General features: G+C 42.3%; 1 protein-coding gene and 1 long non-coding RNA gene across 3 annotated transcripts in view; both read left to right on the forward strand.

Moving 5' to 3' along the window:
* The window catches only part of GLCE (glucuronic acid epimerase), a 128,167-nt gene extending 117,859 nt beyond the window's left edge, over positions 1–10,308 (forward strand). The window contains exons 3-5 of one of the 2 annotated variants that reach the window (XM_027123451.1): positions 7–252; positions 6,303–6,755; positions 7,599–10,308. In XM_027123451.1, the coding sequence (XP_026979252.1) occupies positions 7–252; positions 6,303–6,755; positions 7,599–7,648 (749 nt within the window). In that variant the 3' untranslated portion in view covers positions 7,649–10,308. Of the gene's footprint in view, positions 1–6; positions 253–6,302 lie in introns of both variants that reach the window. The other variant, XM_027123450.1, reaches the window with a different exon arrangement.
* A 2,038-nt stretch (positions 10,309–12,346) lies between these two features.
* On the forward strand, positions 12,347–18,762 carry LOC113629186 (uncharacterized). The gene is made up of 3 exons (XR_003436423.1): positions 12,347–13,817; positions 15,120–15,230; positions 17,655–18,762. It is a non-coding gene; the product is annotated as an uncharacterized LOC113629186 (long non-coding RNA).
* Positions 18,763–18,797: the final 35 nt, after the last annotated feature.

Here is an 18,797-nt window from a genome sequence, read left to right on the forward strand (position 1 = left end):
TTATAGGTGTACCTCTATCTACACAATGGGGACCTCAAGGCTATTTCTACCCAATCCAGATTGCACAGTATGGGTTAAGTCATTACAGCAAGAATCTAACTGAGAAACCCCCTCACATAGAGGTATATGAAACAGCAGAAGACAGGGACAAAAATAGCAAGCCCAATGACTGGACCGTGCCAAAGGGCTGCTTTATGGCTAGTGTGGCTGATAAGTCTAGATTCACCAATGTTAAACAGTTCACTGCTCCGGGTAAGTGATGTTTTGTTTTGTTTTGTTTTGTTTAAGTGATGTGTTTTTATATGTTTGCTAATTTTATGTTGATTTATAGCACCTGATACTCCCTTAAAATTGTTTTTATGGTTTTTAAAAAACACATCAGCAGATGCTTGATATTACATATATGAAGAAACAAATAGTGTCACCCAAGTGAAATCTAAAGGATCAGCTAAAATATTTAAGGTTGTATAAGGAATATTTACTGCATGAAGAGCCAAGCCACAAGAACCAGGTTACTGCATGATGTCTTTCTCCTTCCAGGGAACCAGATCCCACAGGAATAAAGTTTCTCAGTTTATTTTAATGTTTCAGCACAGTACTCATCCTTTAATTTTTTAACTATTTTGCATTAAGGCAGAAATTTTTCTTTGTAGCGAGAGCCAGCCTTTCCTTTGCCTATTTTTTACCAGTAGCTTTTTATTTTTTCAAAGTAATATAGCATTACCAACCAGGCCTGCTTTCTATATTGACTTTTGTTAATGTACTAGATAGATTGTTTCAAACTTCATATAAAGCCATTTCATTAATAAAATCTTTTATAAAATCAAATTAACTTTATGCAACATTTCCCCTTTTTCTAAGACAGTCCCATTAATTGGGATGTAATGTATTTCTCTCCACTAATCAATATCCATGAGAATTAATGAGTTCATTACTTAAAAAGACAATGGAATAATTTTAGTTAGCACCTCAGGCTTAATTTTCTGTAGGGGGGGGAATGTTGTCAAGAACAGAACTCATCCTCCCTCCCACCAACCTTGACAGTTGGTAAATAAAAAGAGAGAAAAGGTTATAAGACCTTTTCTGTATTCTGTCCTTGTCCTTTACTGATGACTGTGTAATTCACAGACCTTGAAAACAGCAGTACAAATCTACTCATTCTAGATGGCCTTAAGTAATGGATTTATGAGTGCTTAATGCAATGCAAATAATGGGTGGTGACCTTTACTTTTTATTCTGTGAGTAAAACTTCTTTTATCCTATGGCATTCTGTGATATTCCAGTACATAGAGCATCTTTGCTTATTGTAAAGCAACAGGCTTGGCTGGGTGAGAAAGTACATGGAGATGTTTAAGAATATTTAGCTTATGATTTATAGCAGGAAATTATTAGATTAAAAAGGACATTTGATTTTGGTTGCATCTAGAGGGCTTATTTTTACACTGATTCATAATGTAGTCTGGATTAGGGTGGAAAACAGCAGCCCTCATCTCTGTCTCCTCAAGTGCTGGGAGGTTTTCTAGAACCATCTCTTGAACTCTGCCCTATTCAGAGCAATAGATTTCATTGTGCACTTTTGGGTACCCTGGTTAATACAAACAATAGGTCTCCTCATACTAAGTGAAGGGCCTTCACTTTAGCCCTTCATTCTGCAGCCAGCAACCAGAGATGAAACTACTTCCCAAGGTGGGTTTAAGCATATGGAGGAGAGAACTGTCTGTGACAGATATTCTGCCAGTGGCACACTAGCTACTCACAATTGGAACTCTCTGTTGGTAGGAGTGTGCTACCTCAGAATGTGGTGCTTGTTTTGATATCTTGGATGTGTCTGGAGTTGCGTTTGATACAAGTATATGAGGGAGAGTTAGTTGGAGTTGTTGCTCAGAGCAGAAGAAGGAAATCAAAAAGGTGAGATGTTTATTGAAACGTAGGAATGGGAAATGAGGCTTTTTAGATGATGTAGTCTTCTTGGGAGATAAATTCAGAGAATCACTGATGGGAAGAAATTGGAACTTGTGCATAAAAGCGTAGGCCTAAGTGAAGTAAGGCTCTGGAAGACCAGAGGCTACATGCTGTTGGTTTTTTTCCTTTTTGGCCTTGAATTTTTTTCCCTGAAAGGAAATAAGATTATCTAGAGGGAAAAACCATAACATGGGTCTGCAGCGTATTTTTTATTGTTTTGTTTGTTGAAGAATGTTTTTTTTCCTTCTACCTAATTTTAAAATTGAATGAATTAAAACTTTATACCTGTCCTGCTTTATTAAATTAGCTTTCCCTTTCCCAAGCACTCTCTTCACTTCATTTCCATGACCTCACTTTCTCCTCTCTGTGTAGCCATTCCTTCTGAGGCTTCTTATGAACTTCTCTTCTGCCTGACCCTTGTCTCTCTGTTCCTTGAGGTTCTGATTAAGGCCTCTTCTCACTCCACATAGTAAACCTGTTGATTAGTAACAGTTCATGTTATGTGTGAAAACATTGATTTAAAGACTATTCTTAAATGTTTATCACCCTTTGTTGCCTAAAGTACATTTATATGTACCACATATACCAAAAATAGACACTTATAGTGACTCCTGGGAATAATCGGTCAGAGAGAGGAGTCATGGATTTCAAGCGACAGGAAGCTCGAAACTTTCTATTAGTAGATTTTTTTTTTTTACAGCTTTATTGGAGTATAATTGCTTTACAATGATGTGTTAGTTTCTGCTTTATAACAAAGTGAATCAGTTATACATATACTTATGTTCCCATATCTCTTCCCTCTTGCGTCTCCCTCCCTCCCACCCTCCCTATCCCACCCGTCTAGGTGGTCACAGAGCACCGAGCTGATCTCCCTGTGCTAATGCGGCTGCTTCCCACTAGCTATCTATTTTACATTTGGTAGTGTATATATGTCCATGCCACTCTCTCACTTTGTCACAGCTTACTCTTCCCCCTGCCTATATCCTCAAGTCCCTTCTCTAGTAGGTCTGTGTCTTTATTCCTGTCTTACCCCTGTCTATTAGTAGATTTAAAGCACAGGTCTCCAGATAGCTTAGGACTCTCCAGTAGAGCTCAAAATCTTGCCTGGTATATTTCCAAAGTGGTTGCCATAACCACAGTCATGTCCCAGTTGCTACCATTCAGACCCTTCTGAGTGACGTAGACAGGATATTTAACCTCTCTGTACATCTGTAAGATAGGAATTAAAAGACTTGTCTCATATGATTGTGGATTGATTTAAATTGGGGATTGTGACTTCTTTGTCACTTCTCCTCTGTGGCTCAATAACCCCCTCTGGTGGTGTTAAATGACATCATTCATTACTGAGTTCTTTTAACTACATAATCTGTTATATTGAAACATAAGGTGATTGATCGAACTATAGCATTTCATTAGATTTGTATACATAAAGTGAAAATTAGAATGGAATTCTGAGAAGAAAATATAATTCTTCAACTTTCTCCCATTTGGACTTCTGAAGATGGTGGTGAGAATGGATGCCATAGTTAACAGTGTTGTCTGATTAATAAGGCATTACCATAAGAATAAAAAAATAAGTAGCACTCAAGATAGCCTCTGCTGAGTATAATTTAATTTAATCTTGAGTAATTCATAAGTCAATTCAGAATCCTGTGAAACATCCTGAAACATCAAGTATGTTGTACTGAGCATCAGATTCCATTTACCATCGATACAGGAAAATGCCAGCTAAGAGAGAGGTTGCATGTTGACATTTCCCCAGATAAAATGGATTTTTACTGTGTTAGAAATATACTTCTGACATCACTTTTTAAAAAGTCAAAGCATCATACATCTAGCAAGATGTTCTCATTCTCAGTACAACTTCCATAATTGTTTATTCCATCAAATGAAGTAATTAAGAGCCTTGGGTCAATTATATCCACACTGGTAGAGTCCAGTGTTGGAAGAGTTAAATGATCAGCTCAACATGGTGATAATACTGTCCAAGCTAATCACACTGTATACACTATCATCAGTTCCCATTCCCAATCATTGCTCCAATAAGGAGCACCCAAGATTTCCTCAAGGATGCCTTAAAGTAGATCTGATTCTATAGCTGTGTTTAAGAGAAATAATTCTTCCACTGGTTATTCTCATGAGGATGGTATTTCCAATATCATTTCTTTTTCACAGTCTTTGAGCTTAGACCCAGGAACCCTGGTTTCTAGTCCCTGCTCTACCACTAGTTAGCATTTGGCTTTGGGCAAACCTTTTACCCTTGCAAAGCCTCCATATCTTCATCTCTAAAATGGAAGCAGTAATTCCTGCTCTACCAACGTCAGAAGATTATTGTAAGGATCAAATGAGATAATACATGTGAATGTGTTTTTAAGATTTAAGCTCTGGGGACTTCCCTGGTGGCGCAGTGGTTAAGAAACCGCCTGCCAATGCAGGGGACACAGGTTCGAGCCCTGTTCCGGGAAGATCCCACATACCACTGAGCAACTAAGCCCATGCACCACAACTACTGAGCCCACGTGCCGCAATTACTGAAGCCCACGCGCCTAGAGTCCGTGCTCCACAACAAGAGAAGCCACTGCAGTGAAAAAAAAAGCCCATGCACGGCAATGAAGAGTAGCCCCCGCTCACCACAACCAGAGAAAGCCCATGTGCAGCAACGAAGGCCAATGCAGCCAAAGTTAATTACTTAATTAATTAAATTTTAAAAAGATTTAAGCTCTGTATAGACCAAGATATTCACATTTACCTTTAATGTTATAAAATTTGTACTACATATATTTTTGTTGTTTTTCTTCCTCTTTTTCTTCTTCTTCCTCTTCCTCTTCTTCCTGCTGCTGCTACTGTTTGGTTTTAATATGCTCAGTTTCTTTTCTTGGTAGAAGTCAACTTTCTGAGAGTCAGGCATCATCGTACTGTAGACATGCAAGAGAAATTTCCTATTTGACGATTTGCCAAATAAAACAGCTCTGCTATTTTATCAGCCCCTGAAACCATTGGCTTCAAAATCATCATTATCATCATTTTATACTACGTTCCAAGCCACTATCCTTTTATTTAATCCTCACAGTTACCTTACAAAGTAATATTATTTCTACTTAACACGTGAAGAAACTGAGGCTCAAATAGGTGTATCTTTTTTTTTTTTTTTTTTTTTTTTGGGGCGCGGGGCCCTCCCATTTTAAAACACAGGCTCCGGACGCGCAGGCTCAGCGGCCCTGGCTCACGGGCCCAGCCGCGCCGCGGCATGTGGGATCTTCCCGGACCGGGGCACGAACCCGTGTCCCCTGCATCGGCAGGCGGACTCTCAACCACTGCGCCACCAGGGAAGCCCTCAAATAGGTGTACCTTGTTGACCATCTCAAAGCTAGTAAGTGGTGAAGTGAGAATCCACACAAAGTTTGTTTGTTTTAACTCCAGAGCCTCCCCCGTATTCCTCACTTTTTGTTGACTACATGAGCCGATTGCTTAATTTCCAGAATTTATTCACAATTCCAATGAATATCTGAAAACAAACCTATCATTTTCAACATCGATTGGTGATTCAGAGCATGTATTCTACAGCCAGACTAGACAACCTGTGTTCAACTCTTTGTACCTTAGGCAAGTTACTTGACTTCTGTGTCTGTGTTCATCATTCATAAAGTAAGAGTAATAATAGCACTACTCTTAGGTGTTATACTGACTAAATGAGTTAATATGTGTAAAGCACTTAGAACATAGTAAATACTCACTAAATATTAAGTAAATAAAAATATTTAGGGAATTCCCTGGTGATCCAGTGGTTAGGACTTCATGCTTCCACCGCGGGAGGCCCAGATTCCATTCCTGGTTGGTGAGCTAAGATCGCACAAGCTGCGCAGCACAGCCAAAAAAAAAAAATTTGTTTTTTTCATTCACGTCTAACCATTCTTTTCTTCTAGGCTCTTTCTTGTAATATTATGTGCTGAGCCAGCTTTTGGCTATACTTTTTCTTTTTGTAGAATGGGTATACTAGACAGTCATTGATTATTGGTCAGCCAGTATTTGATCTAGAAAAGGCAGTTTGACCACAGTACCTTAGCTATCTGCTAAGGCCATTAACCCCTCTAATGTAAACTAGACAGGCCAGAAGGTAAGAGCTTTGCCCTGGTGCTCACAAGCCATCACGGACTCAACAATTGTCATCTGTTTATGGTTAACTTAGTAAAAATTAAAATATTTTTAAAAATCTGACATATAAAATATTGAAGGATTAATTTTGTATGGTCAGTGATTGTCAAGGATGAATGGCAAGTAACTTTTAAATACAAAGAGCTTCTATTCTAACCAGTCTTTTTTGGTATATTTTCCCCCTACAGAAACCAGTGATGGTGTATCCTTGCAACTGGGGAACACAAAAGATTTTATTATTTCATTTGACCTCAAGTTCTTAACAAACGGAAGTGTGTCTGTGGTTCTGGAGACCACAGAAAAGAATCAGCTCTTCACTGTACATTATGTCTCAAATACCCAGCTCATTGCTTTTAAAGAAAGAGACATATACTATGGCATTGGGCCCAGAACTTCATGGAGCACGGTTACCAGGGACCTGGTCACTGACCTCCGGAAAGGAGTGGGTCTTTCCAACACAAAAGCTGTCAAGCCAACCAAAATAATGCCCAAGAAAGTAGTTAGGCTGATTGCAAAAGGGAAAGGCTTCCTCGACAACATTACCATCTCTACCACAGCCCACATGGCCGCATTCTTTGCTGCCAGTGATTGGTTGGTGAGGAACCAGGATGAGAAAGGTGGCTGGCCAATTATGGTGACCCGTAAGTTAGGGGAAGGGTTCAAGTCTTTAGAGCCAGGGTGGTACTCTGCCATGGCCCAAGGGCAAGCCATTTCTACATTAGTCAGGGCCTATCTCTTAACAAAAGACCGTATATTCCTCAATTCAGCTTTAAGGGCAACAGCCCCTTACAAATTTCTATCAGAGCAGCATGGAGTTAAAGCTGTGTTTATGAATAAACATGACTGGTATGAAGAATATCCAACCACACCTAGCTCTTTTGTTTTAAATGGCTTTATGTATTCTTTAATTGGGCTGTATGACTTAAAAGAAACTGCAGGGGAAAAACTCGGGAAAGAAGCGAGGTCCTTGTATGAGCGTGGCATGGAATCCCTTAAAGCCATGCTCCCCTTGTACGACACTGGCTCAGGAACCATCTATGACCTCCGGCACTTCATGCTTGGCATTGCCCCCAACCTGGCCCGCTGGGACTATCACACCACCCACATCAATCAACTGCAGCTACTCAGCACCATTGATGAGTCCCCAATCTTCAAAGAATTTGTCAAGAGGTGGAAAAGCTACCTTAAAGGCAGCAGGGCAAAGCACAACTAGAGCTCAGAACCAAAATCATATTTCAGCCTCTGCTGTACACAAAAACTACGGGCTCTCTGTCAGCAGAGCATAGGCACATTTTAAAAGGTTGTATACTAGGTTTTTGTGGATTACATCAAAGTGATAAATGATCCTTAAAACCAGTCTTCTGAGATAATTGCATACCATGAGTTGGGTGTTTAGAAATGTAGGTGGCATTTAGAGCAGAAAAGTGTTTAGTCAATGGGTGAATGAAAATGTTTAACTTGGCCTTGCTTATCACCCTATACAGATAGTTCCACAGATAGTCCAGTCCTCTCGGTTTGGGAAAGACAATGGTAAGTAGCTCTTACTGGCCAACTGTCCAGCACTTGCCTGCAAACTTAGTATGGGACTCTTTTAAAATGTGGTTATTTATGTTTATGTTGAAAGCAGATTTTAAAAAAATAATGTGCTGTAATACAGTAAATATGTACTTGTAGCCTGAATAGTGGACTGTGTGCAACTTTAAAAATGGTGTTTCTTTTCTATATATTAATTTCTTGGGAGTGAATGAGCATTTGTTGCATTTGTTCAATTTGTTATATATAGAGAATATTTTGAATTTATGGTTTTCTTGAAACGTGTAAATTAAAAACACAACCAGTGTTCAGGCTTCACAGTTATATAATGTAAGCACAACTAAGATGAAACTTGTTGACTGCACAAGAAATTACAGAAACGTTATCTGTTTTATGAAACTTGATCTACAATCAGTAAAGGTTTGATAATCATTCTATCCCTCCTTTACCCCCATTGTGGTGGTTTCTTTTTGTCACTATCTAGAATTTTGTATTTCATTTCAGACTATGCTAGAGAGTTTTTTCTATGTTGGCAGGGGGGGCATTTGGGAATTTTTATTATAAACCTAAATTTGGGGAGGAGGTAGTAATTTTGATAAGTCCACTACCACTGTCTTTTTAAGATTTTTTTTTCCCCTTTAAAGAAAATTACTAGGTCAGATATTATAAGGTTTACAGCAGTTTTTTTTTTTCTACTTAGATCATCCTTGGTCGACAACTTTCCAAACTATTGCCTTTTGTGCATCAGTGTTTTTCCTTTGCAATTTTAACTTTAAATTATTTCAGCTATTGGGTAAAAGTGATGCTACTGCATTAGCTGTACATGTGTAATCAGACCTTTATTTTGGTTTTATACCTCACATAAATAGGTATCATAGCCCTCATACCCTGGGTAGTGTCTGCTATAAGACTTCAGGCAGTAGGTCAGAACTGAGGGAGGCTGATTTTGCTGTCTTTGTTTTAGTGTATGACAATACACTAAATCAATACAATAACTTATACAGAATGGAAATATGAGACCCCATATTTTCAGGGGACTGAGTCTGACACACACCGTGCAGTGTGTGTGTGACCTGTATGAAATGCACATCAAGAGCCAGGTGGGCACCTGCCTGCACACTACATCTTGATTGAACTCAGCCTACCAACACCACTTAGAAACCAGACAATACATACATACCTATGTACAAAATATATGTTTCAGTGGCAAGGGGGGCAGGAACGAAGATCTACAACTGAAGACAATATTAAACTGGCCATGGAAAAATAAGTTTAAACTCCCAATTTATGTGACCACAAGTCGATTTTGCCCACAACAAAACAGTTGTGGGTCATTAGGTTTCCCCCTAGATGTTGACCTTTGTAGTTCTTATACATTAGATGTCTCAACAAGAATATCTGGACTCCTTCTTTTTTTTATTTCAGGGCTCAAAAATAAACCTTCTCCAATCTGGAAATCGTTTTTACTCCATCGTATGTGTTATTATTTAGAGCAGTCCAGACTTCTGCCTTGTGTTTGCATACTGGTACTTCAGATTGAGGGAATCAATGAAAACAGTATGGTACTGCTTCTGTGACAAATATCAGTGCCTTAACAATGTGGCTGTCTTTTTCCACTGAAAAAAGAAAGACATTTTGATCTAGAAATGGCATTGCTATTTCATTGCTGTTGGTTTCACACTGCCTTCCACGTTGCAACAGCAACTCGATTTTTCCTGTGATCCCAGAATTTTCGAAGAGGGTGAGTTGACCCTGTAGCAGCACTGTCCATACAAACCGGTGCATCTCAAACTAATGCCTCAGAATCACCTGGGAGCTTACTGAAATACAGATTCCAGATATTCAGTAAATCTGCCTGTGAAGCATGATAATCTGCATTTTTAAAAAGTGTTCAGGTAATTCTGATGCAAGTGAACCGGGGGATATATGTGGAGAAACACTGCCCAAGACCATCCATCACATTTTTCTTCCTAAGCACCTGTGGAGTTTTCTAGGATTTTAAATCATGCAAAATGTTTATTTAGTCTGAGCTTTGCGAGAATGGGGAAGATATTTTAAAGTTTTGTTTTATTTCTTTAAATTTTTCTTTGCTCCAAGAATGTGGATATTAGTTGTTTACACTTACCTTGAGTTAGCTTTGATATTAAATTAAACCTATTGCCACTTCAGTTATAAAACCAGCCAAAAGTTTCCAGATGAAGGTCAGGTTTGACGCTTTCAGAGTTATTGTACATAAAGGCTTCATCCAAAAACCATCCAGTGTATGTGAGGAAATACAAAAATGGCACACAAGCACAACTCTACAGATGTGGCAGACCTTTTTCGTTGTCGGTGTGCAAACTTTCACTGAAAGCTGCTATTTTCATCCTCCTTTTAATTGTTTTTCTTGTTTCTCCTCCATTGTACATGTGGGTTATAGACCATGTGTTAAATATGCAATAAAGTGTTTACTGGATGCCCTTCTGAAGGGTAGTCCTTTGTAAAGCTGTACAGACTTTGCAGTTTAAGCACAATGTGCACATGTTAGTTTTATATACAGCAAAACTTGATTTTTTGCAGATGAAAAGGTATTTTGTTTCTATACAAAGTAAATGGATTGTTTGTGCTTAATGTAAAGCAGCTTTATATAATTGTAAAATAAAGTTTTTATCTTAAAAGGAACATACCTGGATGTTTCTCTTTCTTCTGTGATTATTCTAAGATTACTTGAGCCCAGCAAGCATATTTCTGACCATTTTCTGTTCAGCTGGTGACAACTAGTCAGGCAACAAATGTTCATTAAAGGTGTGTCAGGCCCTTTAAGACAAAGTGGGGAATATCATATAGGCCTTCATCCTAAGGAGGTTTAGTCTATAGGGGGAACACAATGTCCACAAAACAGTTTCAGAAAAATAAAATGCCAAATTGTGTGGTCAGTCAGGGTAGGTGTTACAGAGGAGATAGCCTAAGCAGGGGCTTCAGGCCTGGGTACCTGGTGGAAGAAGAAGAAGGGGTAACGTGAGCGAAAGCAAGGTGCTGTGACAGTTGTGAGGATGCCCTTTCCCATGCTAATTCAGGCTGGTAATCACTTTTGTCTGATTCCGATTTATTTGAAAGTTTGTTCTTGCTGTTTTTCCCATACATGACCTCTTCTCCAGAACAAAAAGCATTATTTAATCTCCCCCCCGCTTCCTCTCAGAAAGTCATGATTTAGGCTCCCTAATATGTATGAAACAAGAGACTAGTCTGGCTTCCTGTTATGTTTCATTGCACATTATTTTTTAGATTATAAACATCCTGCACCATTTCTATAATGGAATTCCAGTTGATCACCAATCAACTTTTTCTACCTGATGGGTGCACATACGTTGACAGGCTGCTAATCAACATTGTCGTCATCTCTTCTTTCTCTCATCCTCAGTTGGGAAACAGCCATAAGATTGCAAGCAGTCCTTGGTCTGAATGAGGCCTTGCACTGCTCTTGCCTTAATTTTGCTCTCTGTAGCCAAACTGTTAATACATCGGCCATTCTGCTTTAGCACATGAGCATCACATATTTGCCTCCCCATTGCCCTTGAGAGGAGACAGACCCTCCTTGCTGCACAGGACTTATTCCATAGTCTGGTGAGCTCTCCTTTCCTGAGAATGCCTCCTTTGTCTCCACAGGGCTTTTTTATTTTTATTTTTTAATTTATTTTATTTTTATTTATTTTTGGCTGTGTTGGGTCTTTGTTGCTGCACGCGGGCTTTCTCTAGTTGTGGCGAGCGGGGGCTACTCTCCGTTGTAGTGCATGGGCTTCTCGTTGCAGTGGCTTCTCTTGTTGTGGAACACGGGCTCTAGGCGTGCAGGCTTCAGTAGTTGTGGCTCGCGGGCTCTAGAGCACAGGCTCAGTAGTTGTGGCGCATGGGCTTAGTTGCTCCGCGGCATGTAGCATCTTCCCGGACCAGGGTTTGAACCCGTGTGCCCTGCATTGGCAGGTGGATTCTTAACTGCTGTGCCACCAGGGAAGCCCTTCACAGGGCTATGATGGCCACCGTGTGCCATGTGACTCTGCCTCCCTCTAACAGTCGATTCTAACATGACTCTTAGACCAGGGGTGAGTCCCTCACTCAAGCTGGGCCAATCAGTCTCTTCCCCAGGAATTGGAAATTGGGATGGATTTAAAAAACAAAACAAAACAAAACTGAAGCAGATACACAATGAAAAGCAGAGATGAACACAGAATCTTTTTTTTTTTTTGCAGTACACGGGCCTCTCACTGTTGTGGCCTCTCCCATTGCGTAGCACAGGCTCCGGACGCACAGGCTCAGCAGCCATGGCTCACGGGCCCAGCTGCTCTGCGGCATGTGAGATCTTCCCAGACCGGGGCACAAATCCGCATCCCCTGCATCGGCAGGCGGACTCTCAACCACTGCGCCACCAGGGAAGCCCGAACACAGAATCTTGACAATGCTCCAGGCCCTGGGTCCAATGCATTTCTTTTTTTTTTTTTTAAATAAATTTATTTATTTATTTTTGGCTGCATTGGGTCTTTGTTGCAGTGCACGGGCTTCTCATTGTGCTGACTCTGTTGTTGCAGAGCATGGGCTCTAGGTGCACAGGCTTCAGTAGTTGTGGCACGTGGGCTCAGTAGTTGTGGCTTGTGGGCTCTAGAGCGCAGGCTCGGTAGTTGTGCCTCACGGGCTTAGTTACTCCGCGGCATGTGAGATCTTCCAGGACCAGGGCTCGAACCCGTGTTCCCTGCGTTGGCAGGTGGATTCTTAACCACTGCGCCACCAGGGGAGTCCCTCCAATGCATTTCTGAGGCCATCGGCATTCCACTCTGGTTCCATGAGATTCCACTGTATCCTTAGGATAAATGAGCCCTACTTAATAACATAGTGTCTCTATTATAAAGAAAAGTATAATGTGAGTTCTACATTTTCTTTCAGTCTGGACCACTGTATTTGCTAGGGTTGCCATTAAAAAAAAAAAAAAAGCCACAGACTGTGTGCCTTAAATAGTGGAAATTTATTTTCTCGCAATTCTGGAGGGTAGAAGTCCAAAATCAAGGTGTCACCAGGGTTGGTTTCTTCTGTGGCCTCTTTCCTTGGCATGCAGATGCTGCCTTCTTGCTGTGTTCTCACACATGGTCATCCCTCTGTGTGTTGTCTGTGTCCTAACCAAGTCGTATTGAATCAGGGCCCATTAATTCAGAAACCTCATTTTACCTTAATTACCTCTTTAAAGGTCTTCTCTCCGAATACAGTCACAAGTGGTTAGGACTTCAACCCGGATTTTGGGTGGGACACAATTCAGCCCATTAGCAACCATTCTTCACTCATTAAGTACACAGAAACCAAACTAGCCAGGGTTGCCATTTAATTTATTGACAACCAGCTAAGGCCAAAACTCAGAGTTCTTTCGGGAGTGTTAGGTGGACTGGAATCTAGACCGGGGACTCGGGAGGCAAGGCTCTCTGGCTCTGCTGTTATCACATCAGAAACTTACTCCACCCGCATGGGCTTCAGTTGCCTCCTAACACAAGTCCAATAAGAGAGAACTAGTTGATCTTAAAGTTTTTTTAGGGAGATAGTTGATCAAAAAGTAACCACTAAGCTTAAGCAGTGGTGCTAAAAAAGTATATAGACACCATCATCAGCTGCAAGATTTTTATTCTTCCTGCCATGTGCCATTTCCATTAGCCCATTCTGAATATAAAACTCTGAAGTACTGAAAAAATATATTTAGATGCAGAGTATATCAGAATTGTAGGTTGTGAGATTTTGTTTCATGACTATTTTAAAAATATCAAGTCTGCATTATTGTAGCATTATTGTTACAAATAGTTAACAATATAGGGATAAAATACTGATTTTCATTATACCAACTCATTAAGGATGTCAAATTGAAAATGGATGTGAATTTAAATGTGTTGGTGATGAGTTTCAATGTTTGCAGCTCCCTTTCTGGTGAAAAGATACAGTTACCATCTGGTAAGTATGATTGGTAACTTGTGTGTGGATGCTGCATTTCCTGAATGTTAAGTAGCAGCAACACTGTGTAATTTTGCTAATCCTTTTCCAGAAGTAGGATTTTGTGAAATGACAGGACTGCAAAGCAAACCATCGAGCAGTAGCCAAGAGAACAGCGAAAGAGGAAGAAAAAAGTCCTGGAAAGGATCAGAAATAGAGCTGCCCACGAACTGCTGGTAAACACACGGTTTAGGGAGGATATTATTAGGCAACCCCGCGCACATTGCCTCTAGTGCACCTGGAAGAGCCAGTGCCTTCCTGGGATTTTGCTCTGTGCTCATCAGCACCTAGTGAAATCCCCGAGATAAGAATGGCTGTTCCATTTCAGTTTAGAAAATCTAGTAGAGTGGTAATCTCTTTGGGCACTAGAGAAGGAAGTAAATCCCTGAGGTCTGGTGGGGGTGGAGTGGTCTTGGCAAAAGCGCACGAGCTTAATTTAATGCCTGTTACTCTGTCTTTCCTTTTTTAACACTGGTGAAATTAAATCTCTGCAATTCAATCGAATACAGAGTAGGAGGCCCCATACTAATTCCCAAATCCCATCATTGGTGTGGCAAGGTAATCAGGAGGAGAAGAGTGCATCTTCTCAACTCCTGCAAGCAACGAAGAGGGTACTGTCTCCATCTGGAAATACCCACCAGGTGGTGTCACCCAGGCAGCTTCTTGTCAGTAAATATTCAGAGCTCTGAGTATCAGGGTACAGCAAAGTACAGCCCCCAATGGCTCTGGATTGGTGTTTCTTTTTCTTTTTTTTAAAGTAGAATGATAGAAAGTTTTGTGTTTTTTTAAGATTTATTTAATTTATTTTTGGCTGCGTCGGGTCTTAGTTGCAGCATGCGGGACCTTTCATTGGGGCACGTGGGCTCTTCATTGCAGAGCGCAGGCTTCTCCCCAGTTGTGGCGCACAGGCTCCAGGGTGCGTGGGCTCTATAGTTTGTGGCACGCGGGCTCTAGTTGAGGTGCTCGAGCTCAGTAGTTATGGCGCGCGGGCTTAGTTGCCCTGCGGCATATGGGATCTCATTTCCCCAGCCAGGGATTGAACCCGCATCCCTTGCGCTGCAAGGTGGATTCTTTACCACTGGACCACCAGGGAAGTCCCTGGATTGGTGTTTCTTGATCTTTGTTTAGGAATAAGGAGAGGGAATAAGCACCATTGTAGGTGCCCCCCAAGCTCAAACTCATTTACCACTCAGCCTGACTCGGGTGGTAGATGAGAAAACAAACCACTGTTTAAGCAGCTTGCTCCAGGTCATGCAGTTCGTTTCACGTTCTAGCTGCCAGGACGGCAAAGGTAAGAAGATGCTGTGCCTGCCCTGAGCCACAGCCGGGAGCGCTTTTCCTCTGGTAGGCTTTGGGTATCCTCCCCCACCCAAATCAAAGCCAAGTAGTAGTGGGAATATGGGCAGTTCAAGTGTCTGCGTGCCCACAGTCGGGCTCTGGCAAAAGGACTCCACATGTACTCCTAATTCTTTTGGCAGTCTTAGGAGGAAGTACTATGTGAACTTCACAGATGAAAAAACAAACTTGGAGAAGTCAAACGACTCGCCAGAAGTCATTCAGTAATTTGACAGCCAAGATCTGGAAGCCAGGTATGTCTGCCCCCAGATTCCATGTTCCAAGCCATCATCCCCAAGCAATAGCCATGACCCACTAGCTCCTGACTCCACCCCAGGGGGCTCAAGTAGGGATGCAGATCTCAGCCCCATTGCTGGCCCACAGATGGGAAAATGAGCCCATTTCCTCTATAGACTCTATGAGATCTGCTGAAATTGATACTTGCTCCACTAAATGATTAGAAGAGCCGGGAAACAGGAGGTTGTTTCAGCGATCAAGTCTCCTTGGTATGTGCCCTGTTGCTTCTGCATCCCTGGACCATCTGTATACATTAGATCTTGGATGACCCAGCATCACAGCCCCTCCGGCACCCTCCTGTTTACTGTCTTCCGTAATGGACTTTCAAAAGCTCTGTATGTCACAGAGTAAGATATAAGTAGAGTGTGTTTGTGTGTGCAAATGCACACACACGTATGTAAATGCACAAGAAACATCTGGAAGGATTCAGCGAGCGGTTACCAGGCAGCCTGCCAGCAGCTGGAGAGTCAGTGACCAGTAAGAATGGGTCCCTGCCCTCTATAATCTGCGAAAGTAACAGATTCAGGAGGCACACGTTTTTTATTCTTTGCTATGAAAACAAAACATTTAAAAATATTACAAATTCCAAATTAGAGTTTGAATTAATGAGATTCTCAAGAACTTTCCTACATTAAACTTTTTAGCATCCTTCCATTAGTTTAGTTTATCCTCAGGGTGGTCCTAGGGGACCAATGGAGTGGGCATCCCCTTTAATGGCAGAGTGCAGGCCTCCCTACAGCTGCTCATTTTCTCCATCCCCCAGAACAAACCAGTTCCCCAGAGTTCTCAGAGTTTTCTGGGAGATGGGTCAGAGTTATGGTAAGCCCCAGACCCATGTGTGTGAGCGTGCTCACACACACACACACACACACAGTGCAGCCTGCCCACCCCCTTGGGAAATTCAGAAGTCAGCCCAGGCCTGGTGGGCCCAGCAGATCCTGAGAGCAAAAACTACAGAGAGGTAGGATTAACAGAAAACCCAGAGAAGTCAGGGAAATCACACACAGCTGCTGTCTTTTCAGTGGGAAGGAGAGTCTTTGCCCACACTGGAACCACCCAGAAGAAATGCCCCAGCTGTCCTTGCAACTCAAAGAACAATTCCAATTCTCAGTTGAGGAAAAGGGCTTTGAGTCTGAGGACAGGACCCCTGCCCCTTCCCCCAAAATCCCCACCTCACGGACCCCTCCCCAAAGTTATCCTCCACCCTTTTCTCGCCCCCAGCCAGCTACCCGTGAAATCAGAGACTCTTGGGCCAAAACATGATTACAGTCAAAATGCGAACCTAATTGTATGCTGCTTCATCATGTACACCTTGGTGTAAATGGAGTGACCAGATCCTTTGTGAGAGTGGTTTGCTGGGAGGTGGCACAGCCAGCGGGCCCTGGGGCCAGGGGGCTGAGGAGGGTGAGGGAGAGCACTTGTGGACCACACCACCGTCGCCCGTGTCCTCTCTGGCTGACCGGCACCTCCAAGCTGCGATTCTTGTCTTGCCTCTGGCTCTGTGTCCTTTAAAGTGGCAGTGGCCTCTTAATTGGTGGAAGAAATCTTTAACTGAAGGCTTTCTCTCTGGTTCACAAAGTTTGCCCAGACATCTTAAATCAATGCTCCCGGCCCTCTGGTGACCGCCGCAAAACGCCTGCCCGTGCTCTAAGCAGATCCCACAGTGCATTCATATTTTTAATTACTAACTGAATTAACCTAGGCTAAAAGGAAAAGGTGAACAGAAGTCAGCCCTGAGTCTCTCCTTTGCTGATTGCACAAAATGTCTCCAGGGACCTGCAAAGACCTCCGCCCCACCTAGCTAGGCCTTTTTCAGGAGAGAAGGGCAGACCCTTTGGAGAACTCTATGAAAGCCAGAGACTCTCTCACCAGAAAAATGCCCAGAAAATTTTAGATACATTTTTGGGCCCCATGGTCTCAGCCGATTATTGAGCCTCCTGATGTCCTGAATTTTACCCAAAGATCTGGAAAGTGTCTATGAACCCCCAAGTGAAAAGTCACTATATTGTTTATATTTAAAGATGTAAACTTACAAGCCTTCAGAAACCTGGCAAGTGAAATAATTGTAAAAGAATAATTGGGTCAGTGAGTGATAAAGAATAGTGGGGACTGTGGCTAAAACAAAGCATTTAAAATCATGTCAAAAATTAAATTATTAGTAGATGAACCAAACAAAATGCATCTTGAGACTAGATTTAACTCATGGGTAACTTAAGTATTGTCTAAGGATTTCCTAGGTATTTACACATGCCCCGCCCTCCAGTTGATAATGAGATCTACCCATTATCTAACCCCCATCATTCCTACTGGAGCATAAGCGTTTCTCCTCAATCTTACGTCATAAGAGTTCTCTCAATTCTTCTCCTCCATGTTGTTGACAGTTCTTCCAGGGCTCTGCTCAGCTCCAAGACCCGAATTAAAACAGCACTTCAGCCATGAAGCATCCCTGACAGCCAGACCTGCATCCCTGCATCTCTCTCCCCTCCAGCTCCTATGGGCGTTCTGGGGTGCCCACGATGAGCTACATTGTGATCCCTGAGCCCTTTGACTCCATTGTCAACACCCATTGCCTAAACCAGTGGTTCTCACTAGGGCAATGTCTGCCGCCTAGGAGACATTTGGCAGTGTCTGGAGAAATTTTTATGCTTATGATCTGGGGGAGACACCTGGTGAGTGGAGGCCAGGGGTGTTGCTGAACATCCTACAATGCACAGGACAGCTGCCCACACAAAAAATTATCTAGCCCAAATGTCAATAATGCTGAGGTTGAGAAACCCTGTCCTGAGCTGGCCCTGAATGAGTTCCTTGAGGGCAGGGCTGTGTCTTGTTAAATGCTGTGCCCCAGGCTCTATGACCCAGGGGCTGGCACACAGGAGGTACTCAAATGTTGATGAGGTGGAATGGTTAGGGGGTGGGTCTAAAGAGAAAGCCAATCATGGCCCCAGTAGTGCACAGCTGAGTCAGGGAGGGGACCACATGCACAAGGCTCTCCTCCACACAAACAACTCAACTCAACCGAGACAGGACAACCCTGACGTGGATTGCTGAGAGGGGCTTCACGAGTGTGGGTAGAGGGCCTTAGAATTGTTTGTTTACTTGGGCTGTTAAGGTAGCAAGAACAGAAACCCAGGGCTCCTTGAGAGATGGAACGTTCACTGTAAAGAGATGTGTGAATAGAAACCCGGCCTTAGGAAAAGCAGAGCAGCTGCAGGAAGCCTGGACTGGGAACTGTCACCCTGGCAACTTCCATTAAGAAGATGAAGGTAAAGCCCTGTCTCTTCCTTCCATCTGGCCCCACCCTACCCCCAGGTTCATTCAGACTTTCCTGCTTACCCTTGACCTGGGCCCCTACCAGGGCCAACTTATCCATTAGTCACAGCGCCTAAGGCCCTCGATGCTTTTTAGGAGCCCACAGAAGTGTTTTAATTTTAATTTCTTTTAAAATCCGAAGAAAAAGATGAATATAATAATGGCCAGGGCTTCCCTGGTGGCGCAGTGGTTGAGAATCTGCCTGCCAATGCAGG

Source organism: Aethalodelphis obliquidens, unplaced genomic scaffold (genome assembly GCF_003676395.1).
Source record: "Aethalodelphis obliquidens isolate GAN/ISIS:26980383/991018 unplaced genomic scaffold, ASM367639v1 scaffold26, whole genome shotgun sequence".
Taxonomy (NCBI): Eukaryota; Metazoa; Chordata; class Mammalia; order Artiodactyla; family Delphinidae; genus Aethalodelphis; species Aethalodelphis obliquidens.